This window comes from Phragmites australis, chromosome 2, assembly GCF_958298935.1.
Source record: "Phragmites australis chromosome 2, lpPhrAust1.1, whole genome shotgun sequence".
Lineage (NCBI taxonomy): Eukaryota > Viridiplantae > Streptophyta > Magnoliopsida > Poales > Poaceae > Phragmites > Phragmites australis.
The window spans coordinates 44,801,045-44,814,882 of record NC_084922.1 but is presented as its reverse complement, the minus strand read 5'-3'; the positions used below and the strand labels follow the sequence as shown (position 1 = coordinate 44,814,882).

At 51.8% G+C, this 13,838-nt stretch overlaps 1 protein-coding gene across 1 annotated transcript; it reads left to right on the top strand.

Moving 5' to 3' along the window:
- The first annotated feature begins 7,061 nt into the window (after nt 1-7,061).
- Nucleotides 7,062-9,615, top strand: LOC133909173 (protein OCTOPUS-like). The gene has a single exon (XM_062351487.1). It carries the CDS (start codon nt 7,433-7,435, stop codon nt 9,359-9,361), a length of 1,929 nt encoding a protein of 642 aa, XP_062207471.1. The 5' UTR covers nt 7,062-7,432; the 3' UTR covers nt 9,362-9,615.
- The last annotated feature ends 4,223 nt before the right edge of the window (nt 9,616-13,838 follow it).

Sequence of the window (13,838 nt, the reverse complement as noted above, 5' to 3'; positions counted from 1 at the left end):
AGATGCGAGCCCCGCGAATATGCCGCGCCTGCTTGTCATACCGCGGCGCCCGCCCGTGCGTCGTCATGGACTCTGTGGACTGTGGGCGAGCATGCATTTCTGCAGCGGCCGACGTTGTGCCTATACACGGCGATGGCATCCTGTACGCTCGCGACAGCGCGCTACGCTACCGTCTGCTGGCTGCCAGCCTGCTACGCGCGGAGGCCGCCGCTTGGTTCGTGGCCGGGGCTGGAAAAGAAAAGAGGCGCGATTAAAGCTGCCGAGCCCGTTGCTTTCACCAGCGCTTTGGGAGCTATTGGTGATTCCCATGCAAATACTACAAGACCCGCTTTGAGGGCAGAAAAATTGATTTTTTTCTCGCCTCCTGGGCCCTTCTCCCTGCCACTCTTCGCGAGCTTCGAGGCATGCTGCTGCTGCTGCTGCTGTGCTCTCCATCTGAAGCCTGATCTGAACCGTTGTTTTCAATCCGAGTAGGAGTAGCTTTCATGCCAGCCAATACATTATCATACTCGCCTGGAGTTAAATGCTCGGTTCTGGACGTTCCATCTCTCGGTGGCCTTGGATTCCTCCTACCGTCTCCTTTCTTCATGTCGAGAGGAACAAATGGCATGTTCGATGCAGAAAACCAGCTGTTCGATCATGAATGAGTTATACTTCTACACGGTTGGATGCTGGCGAGGATTCAAGATGTCCAAAGTGCTTACAATGAATGAACACGTATCTGTCAACAACCACCACCACCACCACCTATGTCCTCTAAGTGCTCATCCATTAAAAGCATATAAATTATTTTCTGGGAACAGTACCAACTGCGTTGCTGCAGCCAAGAGGTGTAAAAAATCGTTCCATTGCAAACAAAACTTGTAGAGAGGTAGACGGAGGCTGGCAGCGTCACACCTGCTCTTCTGCAGGCTCCAGGCTGCGGCAACAGTAGCAATCCCCAGCCATTTCCTTCATTTATCAGTTCAGCACGCCAGCCTATAACTCCCCAATTTCTACCGGGTCGGCCCATGCACACCTCATTTTTAGGCTGAAGCCAGTTGAGACCTAGCTCGCTCCCCCTCTCTTCCTCTCGTTGATGTGTCGAGCCTGCTTGTCATCCCACTCTGGTCGCCGCATCACAACCACCACCCGCGACCTCCGGCGTACGACTCCACAACCGCTCCCTCTCCCTCCGCGCTATAAAGCGGCTTCCACTGCACGCCACCACCCCTCTTCCGCACCCTCTCGCCCGAGAAACCTCAACCTTGCCGCCTTTCCCCTCCATTGGTGGCGAGGAGCTCCGCTGCACGTCGCCTGTCGTAGTCGAGCCCTCCCTGATGCATCTAAGGCCGTTGTCGACTTCGCAGGAGCGCGAGGAAGCTTTCATGACCCCTGGCTTCCTCTCTCAGTCACTGGAACCTCCTCCCCCGTTGAGCTCCAACCTCGTCGTCTGCTCCTCACCATTTTCATGCCTCTCTGGTCTTCCCCAACGCCACTCGTGCCCTCAAATGGAGTCATCGCCGTCCCCGTGTCCCATCCACCGCTCGCCGTCAACTTCCACACTTCGTAGCACCGTCTCTGCCGTTCTCCTACCATGCACCGTCGTGCCACCATCATCATCTTCGTGCCGAAGTTGAGGTAGTCCCCTTCCCTGTCTGATCTAGAGTATGCGGCCGAGATTAGGTTAAAACATACCCCTTCGTTTGATCCCAGTCAACACTTCATAATCCGGCGTGGCGTGTGCAATCAACGCCACATGCCTGCCACCTCAGCAGCCACATAGGCCCTACGTCGGCCCTTTTACATAGTCAGCATTTCTTTTTATTTAAAATCCTTTTTCTATTTATGACGTTAGCTTGGCAATAATTAGAGGCTTCAATACAAAAAATAATACCATTTATTCTCTAAAATTATATATTTTTATAGTTTAACCCCTAGATTTTCCTTTTTTAACAAATACCCTTGCAAGCATTGTTATTTTACAAATAAACCCATGGAATGTTACCTTTTTGCACATAAGTCCTTGTTCTTTTATTATTTTACAAATGAACCCTTGTACTTTTATTGTTCTACATACAAGCCTTGTGCTTTTATCTTTTTAAATAAGCCCTTAAGCTTTTTGTTTTTACTTAATAGGCCATACTTTTTACAGAAAAGCCCATATAACTTCAAATATTTTTTTTTTCATACAAGCTCCGTTTTAGACGATTCTTACACTCACGTGATCGTAGCGAGCATACTTTCTGTTAGTAGGCTTTTTATAGTACTATGCTATTGTTTGATATACTATTTTTAGTTATTTATGCTTGCTTGTTTTCGATATTCATGAATGCAATAGGAGACGAGCAGTGTGTGAGCTTGCAAGAGCAGACATTCGAGTTTATGAGCAACCTGTTATTAAAGGCAAGTGTTCTTGACCAATATGATCCCACTGTAGGAAAATATGTCCTTTATTTGTTCAGTTGTATGCTTGTCAATATAAATCTCATGTTTAGGATTTATTAGTACTTTCCAGATTATCCTTGTCATCTGTGTTGGATTCGGGGTGTCAAGGGTAGACTTGCTTAGCTTTGTTGTCATGGATATGAATGAATTACTTAATAACCTGATTAACTGTCTATGCAACATGAACCAGATTGGATAATATTTTATAGCAACATGGATCATAGGGATCTAGGCATGTTGATTTAGTTTGTATGGCTGATGTGTGTGCATTGGATAATATGTGAGTACTTGCTTTAAATCCTAAGGACATGTTCGTAAAGTATGTAACCCAGCTCAACAGTACAACCACGAGGCTAATATGGGTATGGTCTGTCTGAATAATTAGCGATCCGTCTAAATATATACGCACAAGTTGGCTATTGAGTGGCACAAGAGGGATAGAATCTCTGTTAGCGGTAAAACCTTAGTGAGTGTATACAAATTAGGACGCACTTTGCAAAGGACTTTTAGTGAGACCCTGGTTCTACACCCTGGAAGTGTGAAACAACACGGGAATCACGACTCATCAGTAAAATTGCACAATCTCTGCAGAAAAATAAAATTGGTTAGTCAGTCGTGCTCACAGTCAAAAGCGGCTTGGATTTCTTTTATGATTAGTGAGAATCTTAGATGGTTGGTCTTGGTAGTAGGATGGTGGTGACCTGATGAGTTGACAGCTATGTATGAAATAAGTGGTTAGTTTGGTAGTTAGATGGAATCTGATAAGTTGCATCTTTTAAAGTCTTGTCATCATACATAATAAATAGGACTACTAAATCTTCTTGAGTTTCAAGATCGAATGATTTAGTTGCAGTAAATCAGAGTCAAGCATTCCTTATTTTAAACCCTCATGTCATGCTTTACACACTTATTGTGTGTATTGAGTATTCAATATACTCAAATTTATTATACTCAAACAATGTTGCTTAGTCAAAGAAGATTTTGAAGACTTCGTATAAGATGACGTGTTCTAGGGTGTGTTTTCTTTGTCAATTGCATATAGCGTCGTCCATAAGATTTAAGACTACATTTAGTTTTCCTGCATGGTTGGTCTCTTTTGATAGAACGAAAATACATTTAAGTTAATGCTATTATTTTTATTATACATCCAGGATACGCTATCCACACGTATAACCAAATCACTGAGGCCTATGCAAGGCCATGTCCCTATACACTCCCCTGTCGCTCCTTCTCGCCTTGTCCCTGTACACGCCGAAGCCAAGAGCAGGTGAAGCACACCACTCCACGGCGCCACCGGCGCAAAAACGCAACGCGGATACGTGAAATACCACTACCACGCCAAAGCATCGCTTTGTGATGCTTCATTGCTTCCTACCTCGCCATGTACTAGGGATCCGCGCCGCATGGAAGTAAGCGTTCGAGCACAAGCGATTAAGGCCAGTGATGTGGTGAGCTTTACAGGCGACATGAGATGCGGATCGCCTACAAATCGATCGAGCTCTAATTTTGGTAAAGCGCCTCGTTTTCGTTAGGACCAAGAGCGCGGATCTTTTCTTTGCCGCTTTGCAGTGCATGCTCGCAGTTCGTGCGATGAGATGGGTCCATGGATCGATCGATCAGATACGTCCGTCCATGCCCCCGCGCTGCACCGTCGTCGAGCTCGGGGGATCGGGAAAGCCGAACGAAACGAATCCTTTCGCATGTTACAGCAATCATGAGCGTCCCCTGCATGCACTTTCTCGTGTTCGTCGTTCCTGCTCGTCCTTCCCTGTACGCTCCCTCTTGGATTAGTTGGGTTTTCTTGGCACTTCGGTGCAGGCCTTTCAGTTGCAGACTTGCAGCAGCGTTCTGATGCCGAGTTCTTGCGGTCCCTTTTGCGGGAAATGGCGAGGGGGAAAGCCGCTGCGGGAAAACGGCGCAATGAGGAGCGTATGAGGTCTGGTGAGAAAATCCCAATGCCACCCTGATCAAAGGAAAGGGCTGCAGCGTGGTTCCTTCCTTTCTTTTTTGCTTGCATTTGATTACAGATGTTTAGGTCTAGTTTTGTAGACAATCACAGCCTGATTGAGTACAACCGAGGTGACACAATTTCCCCTGCTCTGTTATTTTCTGCATGTCTGTGTTGTCTGAACTATGCATGGTGAACAATTAAAAAACACCCTATTATCACATCCTGAAGTGAAATCAGTCTAGGCACGCCGCTCAAAATCAAAAGGGTTAGAGAAACCGTGTTGGCTTTTCGAGATTAAGCCATTATCTCGCCGAGAACGACGTGATCAAGTACAAAAATGAAGACGACATAATGTGAAATAAACGTCATGACTCATGACCCTGCCTGCAACTGTGTCCGGTTTTGTTTGCGTCTGCAGTATCTGAAGTTCTGAACAGAGATCTATCTAGCAGCGGCCATCATCTAGTTCAGAGTTAATCCGTGTGATCGTTTCAAACGCCGTTACAAAATGCTCATCGGATTCCTTTCATTTCTTTTCGAGAAGCCAGCAACAGTGCCCATTTCTCTTTCTCTAATCTCACTATCAGACAAGGGCACCAAAGTCTTAGAGAAAACAAAGCAACAGATTCACTTGGATCCAGGCAGGCGCATCACACATGCGTGGCGACTATTCTGATCAAAGCAGGGGGAGCAAAAGCGAATAAAAGAAGAGGAGGAGGTGCCATGATTTATATTATCATCCCTAAGCTCGAGAAGGAGACAACTACGGTCTCCTATCATGTACCTAGAACGCCATAATCAAAACTGCTAACCTCCTAGGTCCTAGATGATCAGATGCAATTGTTTAGCGCTTCAGTAATTCTGGGTGTTTCTTTTTGCCAGGCTAGTAGGACAAATCTGAAGTAGAGGGACAGTGTTGTGTTTTATACTTTTATTCTCTCCTTTGACTGTTGCATGAGCATGAGGGAGTCTACCGGTTAGGCCCTGCACTTTTGGCCCTAAGCATGTGGGAATGGGAGGGGTAAAAAGAACGGAGCTGAGAAATGAGAGGATAGAAAGGGAAAGCTGGGAAAGGTGCAGTTCACATCAACTTGTCAACAAAAGTTTTTTGGAGCATCTCCAAGAGACACTTATTCTTTCTATAGGTAAATTTAAAGATTTTGACTAAAAAACATACTCCAATATCTCTCTAAATAGAATTCCTATTTTTACCAACCCCTAAACACACTATCATCCTAACTAGAAATAGAGAATCCCTCTCAGACTCCCAATCCTACTCTCTCGCGCCTCCTTGACGTCAGGCGAGAGCGGGCGCTCCTGCTCGTACTCGACGATGACCACGCGTCGGCCCTCCTGGACGACGTGGTCCCGTGCTGCTGGGTCGGGGAGGTGGCGCGGGTGACCAGACGGCCAAGGTGGAGAGGATGAGCCCGATGGCCATAACGTTCATCATGGCGGTGGCGTGTTGTCGCATCGGATGAGTTTGCATCAATTGGGACCAAGAAGCTAGTGAACGAGCAGAATACACCGTGTACCGTGACCCGTCGTGCCTAACAGCTTAAATCCGCCGCGCCGATGCTTGTAGAAGGGCGGAAGGTAAAGCCATAGTGTGCCTTTTACACGTGGAGGAATAGCCAGATGTGCTATGACACGCATGGGCACTAGCAAGAGCGACACGCGTGGGTGCCTCCTGCTAGGGAATGAGTAAAGAGATATGACATGTGAGGTCTATCCATTAGTGACAAAATAGAGTATATATAGGGAATAAAAATTAGAAGTCTATTGGAGATAAAATAGATTTAGGGAAAGAATGTTATTAGAAAGACCCCTATACAAGAATATAGAGAGTGGGTTTTGAGAAAACCCCATATATGAGGGAATATTATTGGAAAGAATCCTATATGTGCTCTTAGAGATGCTAATGCTTTCTAATGGCTTTGATTGGATAAGGTAAAAATCATGTACTAGTCGATGATGCATCAGAAACTCACAGCGAATCTTTTAGTCTCATGTTTTTAAAAGAAAATCTTGTAGTCTTGAAGTCAAGTCTTCTTCAACTGTTTATTACCTGGTAAGGAGTTGAGAGTTGAGTAGAGCACCTTATTCCGTGTAGCACACAATGATCTTTAACATGAGCAGGTCTTTAGTACCAGGATACCAGCATCGCATCACACAAAGTAGATGTATGTTAAGTGAAACATATAAGCTGCAACGAGCGGAAGCAAAAATGCTAGCACTACTGTAAGTATATATATATTTTTAAAATGCTACCGTAAGCAGCCGCAAATCTTCGGGCCGGGAGGGGCTCAAGCCCCTAGCCGCTGGAACACAAAGGAAAATAAGAGGTGATGGAGGACACCAAGAGGAGGACCAAGAAAAAGAGGAAGAGCAGGGAGAGGAGGGTGAAGAGAAGAGCCCTTTCGTGTTAGCTCTCGGTCGTGACGGACTGGAAGTGCCAATGTATGGAAGGTATAACGACAAGCTTTTTCGGCACAGATTTTGCAACCAGAAGAACAGTTTTTTCATGGCGCAGAGTCACAAGTGCATGGCGGGCTGGACCGACGAATCGTTAAGACATGGCGTCGTAGCCTGTTGGCCGTTGCTCCATACAAAGTGACGTTTTTTACCACACGCGTGCAGATTATGCCGATATAATCGCCTTTAGATCAGGCAAATCCCGATAGGATGGACAGCATCTAGAGATTACAGAATGTGTGTGAGAGAGATGAGATAGAGAGAGAGCAAAGCAACACCAAGCCACGAACCCCAAGAACGGCAGAGCTACAAAGCAAAAGGAACTAGAGAGAGGAAGACCCAGGCGGCGACGAGAGAGAGTGAGCAAGAGGCCTCGCCGGGGCCCGTGATTCGCCTTTAACTTTCACTTTCCTCTCTGTCCTCTCTTTCACCCTTTCACCCTGTCCGATACGCCTCTAAAACGAGGCCCTCGCACACCGGCAACTCCTCCCGCAGCAGCACGAGTGCAATGGTGCAACGGTACTAGACGCACAGTGACGTCGGCGGGTGTGGGGGTGGGGGAGTGACGCCCAGGGGGCGATGACGCTGCAGCTGGACCCGCCGGCGCCGCCTCGACGGTCGGTGTCAACGAGCTGCGACCTGCACCCGGACGAGACGTTCACCGGCTTCTGCGCAGCCTGCCTGCGCGAGCGCCTCGCGGGGCTCGAGGCGTCCGCCGCCGCGGCCTCCGCGCCCAGCCGCAAGTCCACCTCGGCCATCCGGTCCCTCTTCGCCAGGCCGTTCGGCGCCGGTGGCTCGTCCGCGTCCGCCGCGGCCGAGCAGACGGACCTCCGGCGATGCAAGTCATTCTCGTGCGGCCGCGGCGGGGACGCTCTCGCTGCTGCGGTGGCGGCGACTGCCGCCAGGGTGGACGAACCACAGCGGCGTTCGTGCGACGTGCGGGGGCGCAGCACCCTGTGGGCGCTGTTCCACCAGGACGACCGCGACCGCGTCCGCGACGGCACGGCGTTTGGCGCCTTCCCGGCCTCGTCCTCGACAGCCGCTGCTGCGCTCGCCGCCGACGTCCAGCCCCAGCCACCATGCATCCCTGATGATTTCTTGGATGAGGACATCCCGGTGGTCATGGAGTCCGACGAGATAATTCCGGTGGTGGAGCCCGTCGTCGTTGTGATGGACAAGTCCGGGGAGATGGAAGCCGAAGCCAATGCGGCCCTGGAAGGTCAGACCATCAAAGATCGCATTGACCTGGAGTCGTCGCAGCCCAAGAAGGCTTCGCCCAAAGACCTGAAAGAGATAGCCGGGAGCTTCTGGGTCGCCGCCTCCGTGTTCAGCAAGAAGTGGCAGAAGTGGCGGCGCAAGCAGAAGATCAAGAAGGAGGCTGCCGTGAGCAAGGCCGCGGCAGCGGCAATGCCTCCACCAGAGAAGCCCTCCAAGCCATCATTCCTCCGGCGCCGTCGCCTCCGAGGGGAGGCCGGCTCGGAGCTCGCCGGTGGCCGTCGCTCGTGCGACACCGACCCGCGTTTCTCCCTGGACGCCGCGCGCATGTCCGTCGACGACGCCGGCTTCTCGTGGGACGAGCCCCGCGCGTCCTGGGACGGGTACCTGTTTGGTGCGGGCAATGGCATTGGCCTTGGACGCGCGCCTCCGCCGCTCTCCCGCCTCCCTCCCATCCTGTCCGTCCTGGAGGACACCCCGGCCGACATCATCGAGCGCTCCGACGGTCAAATCCCCGTGGAAGACGATGCTAACCCCGACGAGCCGCCAGGTGGCTCATTGCAGACAAGAGACTATTACATCGACTCCTCCAGCCGGCGGCGCCGGAGCCTTGAGCATTCAAGCTCCGTGCGCAGGCCGTCCTTCGAGGTCACCGACCCAAGGCCAGCTCCGGCCGCGGTAACCGGGAAGGAGTCCCCCGTTGGCGGCTCAGAATTCTACCACTTCCACCACGCCGAGGACTTGCTCGACCGCGGCTTCAGCTCCAACTCCCTCATCGAGGACATCTCCGCGAGCTTGGAGGCGGCCTTGTCCGGCCCAGCCAAGAAGCCGCGCCGGTGGCGCAAGGCGTGGAGCCTCTGGGGGCTCATCCACCGGCGAGCCGCGGGCCTCAGGAACAGCGGTCCGTCCGACATCACCGACCGTTCGTTCTCCGAGCCGTGGCCGAACCTGCGCGTCCGCGGGGCCAGCCCCAAGATGCAGCGGTGCAACAGCAACCTCAGCGCGCGCAGCTCGTTCAGCAGCAACAGCGGCGGGCTGGGCAGCTCCAGGCGCAGCTACGTGGACGCCAATGGCAACGTGAAACGGAGGGATCAGGAGCACGTGCAGCTGGAGCGGAACCGCAGCGCGCGCTACTCGCCCGGGCGCGCCGCGGACAACGGTATGCTGCGGTTCTACCTCACGCCGATGCGGAGCGGCAGCGCGAGGCGCGGCGGCGGCTTGCCGAGCAAGGCCGGGCCCGGGCAGCCGCTGGCCTCGCAGTCGTTCGCGCGCAGCGTGCTCCGAATGTACTAAGCCACACGCACGCTGACGCCGGCGGCAGGTTCCTCTATTACTCTACAGCTCAAGGAAGAGGGTTCATAGCCATAAATCTTCGTGCATTGTAAGCTGTTGCTACTTACTACCTTGTTCTTTTTGTTCATTTGTGGGGTGGATAACACGCAGCTCATCTCATAATATCCTATCGTCTTTCTCAAGTTATATCACCCGTGTTCTCGACGTGCCTTGAGTTGCCAGCAATTGGCAAAGTTCGTGTTTGGATGTACTAAATTTGGAGGGAAACTCATTCTAATTCTGGTGTCCGAGCTCATCCCGGACGCACGGCGCGTTGCGTCCTCGTTAGACCGACCAGCATCGCTTTGTGTCAAACGCGAGGGCCCTACCGCCGGTCACCCTCGTTCGCTCTTTTGGACCGTGGGGAATTCCTTCCCGCTGAGACCCGAGAGCTTGACAGGACACGCCGTAGGAGCGGGCGAGCAGACAGCAGGCCATGCCTCATGCGGCTCCAACACTGGTGGCACTAGGCTCGGGCCGTCCACTGCACGTGATTGGTCCTTAAAGGAGGTCGTGCTTGCCGCCGCCTCGGAAACCGTTAAAGGCAGCTTGCACTCCTGCTGGCCCGCGGCAAAAGAGCGCCCCTCCAACCTTGCCTGCCCTGCCCATGGGGCTCACCGTTGTCGCCTCCCGGACTTCCCCGGCCGCGTCCGCGCTTGTTTCTTGTGCCATTCTCTCTCAGGGGCGTGCTGTTGGCCTTGCGTTGCGTTTGCGCCGCGGCGCCCACCGGCAGCGTCAGCACAGGCGTTGGACCACCGCGCTGATCCATCTGTTTTATGGACGTGTCGCTTGGCTACAGGCGTCTGGTGTGGAGTTCTGCCGGCTGCTTCTGACCGATGTTGTCCCGTCGGCCATGCTTTGTCTCAACGGGCAAGTTCGGCTCGGCGAAGCGCTCGCCGCACCAGTCATCGGGTTCAGACGAGCCTGTGTTCATGTCCGGGGTCCAAGATATTTGCGTTGTTTTTTTTATCCCAACGAACTGGCAATGTGGAGTAACTTTGTATTCTGTTGTCAAGAACTGGACTGCTGTGACGCCCGTTTTTCTTGCTGCGGCCCAGCCCAGCAGTCGCCGCTTCCAGCCCAGCCCACCCCGTCCGCGCGCCGCTGCCCAGTGGGACCCGCCCGTCAGCTCCTTCGTCCCCGCAGCTCCCGCGCGCCGTATCCGAACCGAACCCGCAACTGCCGCGCCGAGTCCGATTTCGCCGCGCCGTCCGCCCTACGCGCTGCGCCCCGCAACAACCCGCGCCTGCCTCGCCTATATAACCCAGCAGCGCCGCCTTTTCCCCCCTGCACACGCGCAAGAACCCGAGAAAGCCGAGCGCCATAGCCGCCGCCGTCGCCGAGCCATCCGCCGCGCCAAGCCCTCCCCGCCGCGTCCGAGCTCGTCGCCAGCTTCGCAGTAGCGGGAGGAACTCGTTTTGCTGCTCGCCGACGCATCTCCACCGCCGGACCGAGTTCTCTCCGCTCGCCGGTAAGCGCCGCCGCCCTTCACCGTCGCTAGCAGCGCCCGAAGCTTCCCGCGGCCAACTAACCCCCCCTCCGGCACCTTATGTCCCCCAGGAAGCTTCCCCGCCCGTCGGATTCGCCTCTCCGCCGTCGCAGCCGGATCTCCGTCGACTTCCGAGCGCCGCCGCCCGCCATTGTCGTCGCCCGTCGCCGTCAAGACCTCCCCGGCCGTCGACAAGCCCCCGGTGAGCTTCCCCGTGCGCTCCCCGTCCGTTTGCGCCTTTCCCCGTAGAGTTTGGTAGCCCGTAGCGTGGTTTAGCGTGTCTCCGGCGATCCTCCGGCGAGATCCGAGGCGGCGCCGCCGTGTTCCGATCGCCGCCGGCCTGTTTTTCCCCCAATCAATCTCAGCCGTCGGATCCCCTTTGAACGCTCCTGATTAGATCGCAAATACCCCTTCGCAACCCAGTAGAAAGCCGCCACGTGTCCTCCTTAATCCAGTCAGCAGTCAAGACATGTCAGCGCGCCACGTGGATGTCCCTGTCCTACGTGGCAGAGCCCAGTCAGCAGTGGATGCCCAGTCAGCAGCCCAGTCAGCCTGTGACGTCAGCATTGCGCATTAATTAGGATTTCAGTATAAAAAGAATTCCACCTATTCTCGGAAAATAGGGAGATTTGCAAGGAGACCCCTAGGCTTCACTGTTTTTGCATATAGGCCCTTAGATAGTTCTGGATAATTGCAATTTGGCCCCTGGACTATAGGATAATTGCAATTAGGCCCCTGGATTTTAGGGTAATTATGTTTAGGTCCCTGAACTTTGCACTTAAGCCCCTAGAACTGTCTGTTTTACAATTTAGACCCTGCAAACTTTCAGAAAAGCCCCTGTAGAGTAGAATTAGTGTAACTTTTCCATACGACCTCCGATTTAGGTGATTTTCGCGCCCCCGAGATCGTAGCTGCGTGTACTTTCCGTTCATAGCCTTTTTAGAGTTAGTTTCTCCTGTTTAGTGTGTTGTGCTTAGCTGTTTTGTTATTTCTTTCCGGTGTGTTCTTCGGCTTAGGAGGAGAGCAGAGTGCCAGCATTCAAGACCAAGTTTTCGAAGATTCTGAGCAGCCAACTTACGAAGGCAAGTGTCCTTGATCACCTTGATTTAACCATAGATCATTATAGTTTACTTTTCCTTAGTTGCATGCTTGTCTAATTTTGAATCCCATGAATAGGGTTTACTAGAATTTGTATGGCCATTCCTTGTAGCCTTTTTGGGGTTTTTGGGTCCTGTCAAAGGGTAGTCATGCTAGTGCAGTCATGGATTAGAATCATTATGAACTTTGATTAATAACTATGGAACAAGTACTTGGGAGAATTGATAACCTTGTAGTAACTTGAATTTAGGGATCCCAACTGGATGGCTAGTATGTGGTGGAGCTATACAGCAGGGTTTGTGTATGTTCTTGTGTGGGATCCTAAGGACCGGTTCTTGGAGCCTGTAACCTGGCAAAACAGCACAACCATGAGGCCTATATGGGTACGGCCTGGCTAAGTAACTAGTGTTCTTCGCATTCTGTACGCACCGATGGTTGGTTCAGTGGCACAAGAGGGGGCCTCTGCAGTGGATGGGATCCCTGTTAGCGGTGAAACCTTAGTGGGTGCTTATAGATGCGGAGATACTTTGTAACAGCCTTGTAGTGAAACCCCGGCCATACACCCCGGAAGTGTAAGGCAAAAAGGGAATCACGACTCGTGGGTAAAGTGTGCAAACTCTGCAGAGTAAATAACTGATCGATCAGCCGTGCTCACGGTCAAGAGCGGCTTGGACTTCTTCAGGATTAGATGAGAACTTTAAGGGTTGGTTTGGGTAGTCGGGTGGTGGTACTCCCGATGAGTCGGTAGCCGGATATGGGATATCTGGTGAGTCTGGTAGTCGGATGGAATCCGATGAGTTATGTTCTTATATTGTTGGAATAAAATCTAGTAAATAGGATTGCTAGGTTGTTTGAGTCTGTTTTAGCTGAGCTTAGTCGCAGTAAATTCCCAAGTTGAACTTTCCTTGTCAATAGCCTGCATGTCATATTTTTCCTCCACTTGCTGAGTACTTTATGTACTCACGCTTGCCTTTTCCCTACCCTCGGATGCTGCTCAGAAGGTGAAGTCTTCGAGGAAGTCCCGGGCGAGGACGCTGATTTCTAGAAGGAAGAAGGCGTTGATTGAAGACCATGTCCTAGGCTGGTGTTTCCCCCGGACAACGCCTGTGGATGGATGGGTGTTCCGCTGCCAATTGAAGATTTATTAGTATTTTCTTTCAGACCCACGGGTCCTTTTGTAAGGATTGTTTACGTTATTTGAGACACAGTTTATGTTATCACTAATGACGTCGCTGCATGTATGTAAAACTTGATCCTGGCATACATGTGGAATACATCTGGTTGTTTCCTTTAAAACCGGGTGTGACAACTGCCTATCATCAGCGATGGGGATTCTGTTAAAGGGCGAGTAGATTTGCCACTTGGGCTTTGAGATGAACTGATTGGCACCACTTGAAACTCAACATGTTCTATTAAAAATGGTAACCATCGATCATGCCATGAGATTCCGCGAGCATGCATCGGCCGACCACTGTTAGCCATAATGAATTTGATTAAGCAATAAGCCATGGCAAGGATCAAGCCATCAAGATGGCGAATCATGCCGGAAGCGGAATAGAAACAGGCTGCAGAAGCAATGTGTTAGCAACAACTGGATATCATGTATATTAGATACCATTAACAGTAGCTAGATACACTAAGGTTCATCGTTGGCGATCGCCGGGATGCCTCCACCGCCTACAACTTCCTCTCCAAGTCCCTCCCAGCAGCGGTCCTCCCTCCCTTTTCTTGCCGCTCCTGCTATTACATTTACATGGGCCCTCACGGTTCCCAATTACCGCCCAAGTACTTCGGGTTAGGTCTGGTGAGCCGTCGCCTACGGCCCAGGTGCTCGTTGCCGGTTCTCGCATA

What these genes read in the sequence shown, in the direction of transcription:
- LOC133909173 (XM_062351487.1), top strand. Translation starts at nt 7,433, where the DNA reads ATGACGCTGCAGCTGGACCCGCCGGCGCCGCCTCGACGGTCGGTGTCA.